Source organism: Macrobrachium nipponense, chromosome 12, assembly GCF_015104395.2.
Source record: "Macrobrachium nipponense isolate FS-2020 chromosome 12, ASM1510439v2, whole genome shotgun sequence".
NCBI lineage: Eukaryota > Metazoa > Arthropoda > Malacostraca > Decapoda > Palaemonidae > Macrobrachium > Macrobrachium nipponense.
Window position 1 is genome coordinate 92,435,780 of NC_087205.1, and position 10,000 is coordinate 92,445,779.

At 38.8% G+C, this 10,000-nt stretch overlaps 1 protein-coding gene across 1 annotated transcript in view; it reads right to left on the reverse strand.

The window, feature by feature from the left end:
- Positions 1-10,000, reverse strand: part of LOC135224666 (mitogen-activated protein kinase-binding protein 1-like) — a 280,544-nt gene that overhangs the window by 63,456 nt on the left and 207,088 nt on the right. Inside the window, 1 exon segment of the mRNA XM_064263885.1 lies at positions 873-964. Within this exon segment, the coding sequence (XP_064119955.1) occupies positions 873-964 (92 nt within the window).

The following is a 10,000-nucleotide window of genomic DNA, read 5'->3' on the forward strand; positions in this document are numbered from 1 at the left end:
CCAAGTAGTTAATATAAAGGTACCAATACAGGTATCGTGTAACTATTGATAGCAATAAATATTTGGCTGATTATTCAAATAAGAATCTACATATGGCCTTCACTGAAAATTTATTCCTGGAAGCAAGCAACCAACCAAGCGCGCGCGCGCACACACATACACACACGCGCGCACACACACGCATACATACACACACGAGCGTACATACACACACACACACACAACCTACATCTGAATTGCAAACAGCTAACTGGCATATACCAAACAAAAACATTCATTACCATCTAACTAAATGAAAAAAAAAAATGCGAAAAATAATTATATATAAAAAAAGCTCCAGTTTATTTCTGTAACGTCCCTTCACACAAAAACACACGAAACTTACTTTTTGTAACGTCACTTTAACAAACAAAAACACACAATACTTACTTTCTGTAACGTCACTTTAACACACAAAAACACAATATTTAATGTAACGTTACTTTAACAAACAAGAACACAATACTTACTTTCTGTGACGTCGATTTAACAAACAAAAACACACACACAATACTTACTTTCTGTGACGTCGATTTAACAAACAAAAACACACACCACAATACTTACTTTTCTGGACGTCGACTTTAACAAAACAAAAACCAACACCACAACAATTACTTTACTTTCTGTGACGTCACCTTGCTTACAGGAAGGAAGAAAACCAGAGAGGGACCCAGACACAAACCTGCAGTACGCCGAATAGCAACAGCAAACGAAGGTTACGCAGGGGCAGGCCTGATCGTTTATCAATAGTGAGTTACATGAAAGGAAGGTAGGTAGGTAGAAGTAGCAGATAGATAGAGATGGATGGATAGATAGATAGGATGACTCACCCGGCAGGGTAGGCGACTTGGCCCGTGTGTGGATCGCAGTCCAGGGCAGCATTGCTGGGTACAGTCAGGCCAAGAACTCGCTCTAGTTTGACCTGAGACAGAAGAGAGACGAAATGATTAATACATGTACAAGGGAAATACAATAACATACAAATAAATAAATAATAATAATAATAATAATAACAACATGACACATGACAAATACAACACGTTTTGATTTGCCAATAAAAAATGACACGGTATAACGAAGCATAAAAAAATATAAAATTTTGAGCACCACAATATTTAGTTTTTCTTACGGAGTAACAAGTACTCAAAAATACGATCCATGCAGGTATACTTGCATTTCTCTCTCTCTCTCTCTCTCTCTCTCTCTCTCTCTCTCTCTCTCTCTCTCTCAGTACTATTTCTACTTGACAAGTTCCCCCGAATTATTCTCAGCATCTCTAGTCTTCCGTGATGCAAAACTGCACACACACAACACACACACAACACACACACACACACACACACACACACACACAGAGAGAGAGAGAGAGAGAGAGAGAGAGTTAATAAATTCACTCTAATAGAGAGAGGCTCACTTGGCCTTTTGAATGGACATCACCCCATCATCCCTTGGCGTCTCTGCCTATATACCTGTTGCTTCGTCCCCTCCCCCCTCCTCTTTCTCCCCCCTCCCCCAAACCCCTCACACTTTAAAAAAGGGCATGGCGCCCTCGAGACATTCCAGAAGCCCATCTCTAATAAATCATTCGTTAACGTTTTCGTTGGGACTTAAAGGAGCTCACTGCATCGTCGTCTGGGGCCTTAATGACTCCCCGAAGGCAGCACATTGGTGGGGGGAGGGGGATGTATCTACCCTTCCCCTATACCCCAATACATTATATATATATAGTATATATATATATTATATATATACACACACACACTCCCCTTACGAGGAGTTATGACGCAATCGAGGAGGTGGTTGTTGTTGTTGTTTTAGATTCAAATTTAACTGACCTTATGCCAGCACGGGCTGGGAGATCTGGAATTGAGAGGAAAGAAGAAGGGAAAAAGGAGAGATTTGATTATAGAAGAAGAAGACGGGAGGAGGAGGAGGAGGAGGAGGAGGAGGAGGAGGAGGAGGAGGAGGAGGAGGAGGAGGAGGAGGAGGAGGAGGAGGAGGAGGAGGGGGTAAAATGTAAGAAAAATTAGGAATAAATAAACTTAGAAAACGGAGGAGAAAAATTAGGAATAAACTTTGAATAAGAGGGCAAACTGTGATGAGAAGAACAGGAGGAGGAGGAGGAGGAGGAGGAGGAGGAGGAGGAGGAGGTGGAGGAGGAGGAGGAGGAGGAGGAGGAGGAGGAAGAGGAAGGACGCTTGACACAGACAACGAGGAAGTGGCCGTAAGCCGAGTCGAGAGGTCCACCAGTGCATCCTTTTGGGCAATCGCGACGACGGGAGCAGAGGCAGGTAAGAGAACGCGGTTAACATGAGAGATGAGAGATGAGGCTACAGCAGCCGACCACCAGAGAGAGAGAGTAGTATACAGCCGCCACACGACGGATGGATGGATATCCCTGGATGTATATACATCGGTCAGCTCCTTTCTGGGGTCGGGCAAGACGCCCGTATTCAAATGGGGCGGCCCGCTTCATTTAAATTTCAACGAGGGGCAGCCCTTTTTGGACGGTGTAGGCTGGCTGGCTGACTGGCTTCTCGGTTTACGACGAAGCGAATTTTGCGTTTTTAAAATTCAATCACTGACATATCAATTATTTACTATTATTATTGTTAATGATCAATATTCAGAAGATGAACCCAAGCCCACCACAGTGGCCACTGACTTGAAATTCAGCTCCCAAAGAATATGGTGCTCATTAGAAAGTAAGAGAAGGTAAGAGGTAATACAGAAAAGAGGAGAATCTCACTTCATAAAAAGTATATAAAAATTTATTAAAAATAGATGGGTTTTGATATCGAGGTCCCGTCGATGAAGCGCATATACTATAGTAGATTCACATCAACCGTGCATTTGATGTCTAGGCCAGTCCCTTACGATTCTCCTGATTGGCTGTTGAGAAGCCAATAACAGGGCTGGAAACTCTCAGTCTCTCTCGAGAGTTCACATAGACAGGATGTATGTTCCACCTCATAGATCCTACCCATGTGAATTCTCGAGAGAGACAGTTTCCAGCCCTGTGATTGGAGCGTCGTAAGGGACTGGCCTAGACATCAAATGCACGGTTGATGTGAATCTGCTATAGACGCATCTGTATTAATTAATCACACTCCCCGATGTCTTCACACACACTTTTGGGAAAGGCCTACCCTGAAAGTGTGAAGAAGTCGACTATAGTGAAGAGGGCACTGTGGTTATTACAAAGATATGCGTATCCGTAAAAACAGTGACCAGTAGGTTCTAAAGAAGTATTCTGTTTACATTGTGCTACCATACTCTCAAGTATAGCCATGAAAATACAGATTCTATATAGGTAGTCTGTTTACAATTTACTCCCATACTCTCTAGTGGCCAGAAAAATATAGATTCTGTATAATTATTCTGTTCATATTTTGCTACCAGTCTCAAGTAGGCAGGAAATATATAGTATAAATATAATACATATATTTGTTGAAAGAATATAACATATTCGTGTACTGTATATTCAAATACTTGACCTATAACAAAGGATTCCTTTGAGAAAAAATATAAAACAATGGAATAAACACGACAATAGTTCTCTTGAGTCAATGTAGTATAAATAATATATATATACATATATATATCTATATATATATATACTATATATATATATATATATACATATATACATACATATATATATTATATATATATATATATATATATATATATATATATATATATATATATATATATATATATATAAACCGATTCTATAAAAACGAGACAAATTTCGTTCTTGATTCAATCACTTGCAGCGAGTGGAAATCGTAACTCATAGCTGTGGGCCTCCATTCAAGGTTAAGGTAAATCAAACGAGCATACCTGTCCTGAACCTGTCCGAGCGGCGCTTGTGTTGAATTCATAATGGCCTCCTGACGGACGGACCGGACCACTCGGGAGAAAATCCCAAACGCAGATTTAGCAATATAAGGGGAACGGAGTCCCGACTTGGAGGGTCGGAGTAAAGCTGAGAAAATGAAGCTGGGTTCGACGGCAGTATTATCTCTTTTTTTTTAAATTAAAATTATTTTTTTCTTTTATTGTTTTTACTTCAGCCTCCATGGACGATCACGCAGCCTGGCCACATAAAAAGGCCCGGACTGTAAAACCAAGCTGATTCGAGAGGGGCACTAAAAATCGACAGAGGATATCTCGGCTGCAAATGTCAGAATACTCGTCTGGAGCAATAAAACTAGTATAAACATTCGCACTGCTTTGCAAATTGTATTGATTCTCGCAGAGGCCTCGAGAGAGAGAGAGAGAGAGAGAGAGAGAGAGAGAGAGAACCTTACCTTACAGACCTTACAGTTCGTTCGGGTTGCCCCAGGTCCCTCAGTGTGAGGCACCATTCTAATGTTCTACCAGAGAGTTGCTAAGTACATCTTCCGGTATATTTTGCATCTTCCAATCTTGGATGGTCTGGGGATGCAGCTTAGATATTTGTCGAGCTTATTCTTACATCTACGCTCACTCCTGATATATTCCTCAGATGAGGGCTGGCAACTGCATTTGAAATAGAAACGCCTGCATTTATCGATGCTGGTGCGTAGTGGATTAATGTCCTGTGGTGGCTTCCTTATTTTTTCCTGGAGTATAGTTTTGGGCACTATTAATCTACCTCTGCTTGCTCTTTCTGATATTTTTAGTTCCATGATATTTTCTGTTATTCCTTCTATCTGTTTCCATGCCTGAATTATCATGTAGCGTTCTCTTCTCCTTTCTAGACTATATCATTTTAATGATTGTAGTCTTTCCCAGTAGTCAAGGTCCTTAACTTCTTCTATTCTAGCTGTAAAGGACTTTGTACACTCTCTATTTGTGCAATATCCTTTTGATAGTGTGGGTACCATATCATATTGCAATATTCAAGTGGACTACGAACATGTTTTTATAAAGCATAATCATGTGTTCAGCTTTTCTTGTTTTTGAGTGCCGTAACAACATTCCCATTTTTGCTTTACATTTTGCCAAAAGAATTGCTATTTGATCATTGCATAACATGTTCCTATTCATCATCACACCAAGGTCTTTAACTGCTTCCTTATTTGTGATTGTCCTCCATTATTTTGGTCCCCTATATGCATATAGCTTTCCTTCTCTGTCTCCATAATTTATTGATTCAAATTTATCAGAGTTAAATACCATCCTATTTACCTTTGCCCAATCATATACTTTGTTAAGGTCTCTTTGTAGAGCGTTTCCTATCTTCATCACAAGTAATTTCTCTACTTATTCTTGTGTCATCAGCGAAACTACTCAACTACCGAATCCTTAACATTACTGTCTATGTCTTCAATCATAATAACAAACAGTATTGCAGCTAAACACCGTACCTTGTGGCACACCGGATATTACCTTGGTTTCATCCGATTTCTCATCGTTTGCAATAACTATCTGTTTTCTGTTGTGTAAAAATTCTTTTAACCATCTTCTACTTTATCTACGATATTGTGTTTTCTAATTTTCTTCGCTAATTATATTATGGTCTACTTTGTCAAAGCTTTTGCAAAGTCTAGATAAACCACATCTGTTTCATTTCCGCTTGATCATATTTTTGAATATGATCTCACGGTGGACTAACAGTTGGGTTTGTGTACTTTTTCCGGGTACGAAACCGTGTTGTCCTATATTAAACAAATTATTTTTTATTAAATGTTTCATAATATTTTTCTTCATTACCCTTTTCATACACTTTCATAATATGTGATGTTAGATCACAGGCCTCATAATACTTGCCCCTTTCTAGTCTGATCCACTTTTGAAAGTAGGGGTGATATATGCTAATTTGTGCTCATCATAAATCTTGCCTGTACTACACTTTGTCTTAATAATATTGCAAGTGGCTTTGCGATAGAATGAACTACTTTCTTTAACAAAATAGCAGGCACTCCATCAGGCCCTGCAGCAGCTCCATTTTTAATTTCATTAATTGCCTGCACAATATCAGCTTCATTAATTTCTATGTCAGCTAAATATTCACTATTTTCGTCCCTTACTTCTATATCATTATCTTCATTATCTATTCTAGGGGTGAATTCTCTCTTATATCGTTCTGCCAATATGTTGCAAATTTCCTTTTTTTCATTCGTTAATCTCCCTTCAATTCTCAGAGGGCCTATTTCTATTCTTCTTTTATTCATCATCTTCGCATATGAGTATAATAGTTTGGGGTTTTGCTTGATATTTAATAGGTTTTTTTCTTCCAAGTCCCGTTTTTCATTTTCTTTTGATTGTATAATCTTTTGTTCTGCATTTTCTATCTTACTTTTTAGTTCTATAACTTTCCATGCATTTTTTTCTTTTGAGAGAGAGAGAGTGTAACGATAATTATCGGTCCCACCAACCGGTCAAAAGCTTTGGAACCTTTTCCCCAACTCCCATGTTCCCAGGACCTTAACCTTCCATCCTTTCATAGTCAAGTGGACAGATTCCTTTGGGGGTCAAGTTCCACTCGCTTGCTTTCTACGCCTTTCAGCTCGTTGTCTCCGGGACTGGGCAAGAAACATGAAAACAAACTCAATACTCAGTATGGAAAATATCACGACAAAATCATTCCTCAGTATGAAAACAAAATCATTACTCAGTATGAAAAAATAGAAACAAAGTCATTCTTCAGTATGAAAACAAAATCATCCTCAATATGAAAACAAAATCATCCTCGGTATGAAAACAAAATCACTCCTCAGTATGAAAACAAAATTATTCCTCAATATGAAAACAATTTCATTCCTCAGTATGAAAACAAAATCATTACTCAGCATGAAAACCAAATCATCCTTAATATGAAAACAAAATCATCCTAAGTATGAAAACCAAATAAAAACAAAATCATTCCTCACGTGAAAACAATTTCATTCCTCAGTATGAAAACAGAATTATTCCACAAAATGAAAACAATACCAAGACAAAATCATTCCTCAGCATGAAAAAAAAAAAAAAAAAAAAAAAAAAAAAACAATCAAGAAGCACTTTTCATTTTCCAAAAATCGAAAAATCCGGTCACAGCGAAGCCGCCTCCTCACCTTCCAAGAAGAAGAAGAAGAAGAAGTAGGAAGTAGCGAGCGAACCAACATGGGCAGAGGTTATCAGAAAAAAAAAGAGGAGTCGACAAAATTATACGAAAATGAACGCGACGTACCCAAAGGGTCAGGTTACAGAATCCCACCGGGTGGGCATCTTTTACTTCCTTGCTGCTACTGCTACCTACAGGAAGCTCCGAGAAGCCTCTCTCGGGGTACTTTTACTTCCTCGTCCATCCATTCAGTCCTCTCATTACATTCTGCTCGTAGCCTCGTACCCATTCAATGTCAATGGACACTTCCAACAGCATTATTATTATCTGTTCGTGATAACACAGGCACAAAATAACGAGTTCGTTAGGTTACCAAAATGTAAATACATCAAAAATTATAAATCTCGAAAATAACCTATTAACCCCATAAAATATGAAGATTATTTTGTCCACGTATTTACCATGAAAGTTAATGAATAAAATGTATGCCATTGCCAAGTCATTGCTATCATAAAACCAGGATGGAAGCTTATTGATGACGAATGTAAGTGATTACTTTCTCTCTCTCTCTCTCTCGTATGCTAATACATACATACACACATTTATACACATACACGAATACACACACACAAGACAATTCACTGCCTGATTCAATCCACGCGTATAAGAGATAACGAACCAAGAAAAACCACAGTTCAGACAAAAACTGCAAACTTCTCGACAGATTTTTGAGCACAGTTGAAATATATGAAAGGGGGAAAGAAATATAAATAAAGAGGATAATAAAAGGTGTAGGAAGTGACGAAACACTGCTAACGAAAACATTACGGATACAGATAAGGGTTTAAAAGGAGAAAGACATTATTTATGAAAGTTGATAAAACGCTGACCAAAGAAAACACAAAAATAAATGCATGGAAGCAGATAAGATAACAAAGAAGAGAATAAAAGAAGGAATGAAAAGCAATAACGACAAAGAAACATTATTTTTAGCGACGCAGAAGACTCGAAATGAAGAAAATAAACGGGGGAAGAGGTGGAAGAGAATTATTGAAGATAAATGGTGACGCGGATGATAAGGAGGCAAGAAGATCTTTCGCAAGTCCATCATTTGTTACGGCAAACAGGATTATCTCCGAGGCGAATCACGACGTTCTGAGAGAGAGAGAGAGAGAGAGAGAGAAGAGAGAGAGAGAGAGAGAGAGAGAAATTTCTTCAGGATACCAAGTCCTTATCGGGCAGTTTCTACGACGATCCTGCTCCGCATAGCAATGAATTGGAAAATTCAGCAGACAGAAGCCGTCTCCTACGCTTCACTTGGGTATCAGAACAGAGGGTATCGAAGCCTGTGGATGGGTATAGAAGCCTGTGGATGGGTATCGAAGCCTGTGGATGGGCATAGAAGCCTGTGGATGGGTATCAAGTCTGTAGCTATGGTGTCGAAGCCTGTGATCGGGTATCACGTCTGTTGTAATGTAATGAGACGTTATTCAGTACGAACACTGAAACAACTACCAAGGACCCACTGGTAATTCCTTACACCTTGCCCACTGCATACCGTGGAACAAGAACCACAACTGTGATCGATCATTTCTCAAAAACGCTGAACCAAGCTATATAGGCCTTGATTGGAACTGCGCAGGCGTCGAAATGACTTAGCAAGCTCACTAAGACCAAAAGCTAGCTACGAGACACGTCTATAATAATAATTCACGTCAGCGGGTATGCGTCCACACTTCCTAAATATAGCAGTTGCTCAAAATTCAACCGGGCGACTGCGTCTAGTCCTCCTCCTCCTCTTTCTCAACAAGGCGACTGTGTCTAGTCGTCTTCCTCCTCCTCCATACAATGACCGAACGCCACAAACGGGTTAAGAAGAGTCTATCTACAACCCAGAGTTTTTTTTTTTTTCTTTCTTTTAAGCGCTACTCAACACACACTTACGCGTTGAACAGATAGTATATAAATTCCTGACACCCACCCAGATCGAACCCAGGTCTCTCACCTAAAAAGCAAGGATTCGATCCCAATGTGAGTCCATTGTCAGAGAGCCCACGCCTTTCATGTTAAACCCCGGGGTTCGATCCCGACGCGAGTCAGAGATTTATTTGTATGAACTAGGTGAGTAGAGTTATGCTAATACGTATATATTTAAGAACTTTGATGGTAGTGAATAAAAATTATTTATTACAATCATATAATATATATATATATATATATATATATATATATATATATATATATCTAACTAAAAGGAGGCCAAAAAACAAAGCCAAAATATAGAGAATATATTATTTCCTCTCTATATTTTGGCGTTTTTATGGGCTCCTTTTATTAGATGGAATTCTGTTGTAACAGAACATTTTCACCAGTCATGTATACATACATACATACATATATATATATATATATATATATATATATATATATATAAGCATTATACACCCACAAACTCCCATAGCCTGCTGATATCTCGCTTAGAAGAGACAAAGTCAAAACCTGACGCAGAGAGAGAGACGAGATTCAAAAGAGCCAATGAGGCCATTAATTATACGCGATGACCCATAATTCCGAACCGTGGAATCTTTCTTAAAAAGGACACGATCGAAACGGGTTCCCAATTAACGCCCCCTAAAAAAAAGCTCTTCAGAGATCAGGGGACCACCCTGAAAGGCTTCGTTTTTAGTTCTGCCATGGGCGCCAAGGAGGAAGGTGCTTGCAGGCGGTGGGGCGACAAAACAACCCCCGCGCGACAAAACCCTCACTTACAAAAGCACCCACATATCTTCCAGAAGAAACTTATCGAAATGACTAGTTTTATATATATCTAGGAATTTTATAAAAATAAAAACTTATTGAATCTTAAATCTTTTATTAAAAACGACAGTTAGCAGTTTAGTTTTAAAATCTTTTATGAAAAAG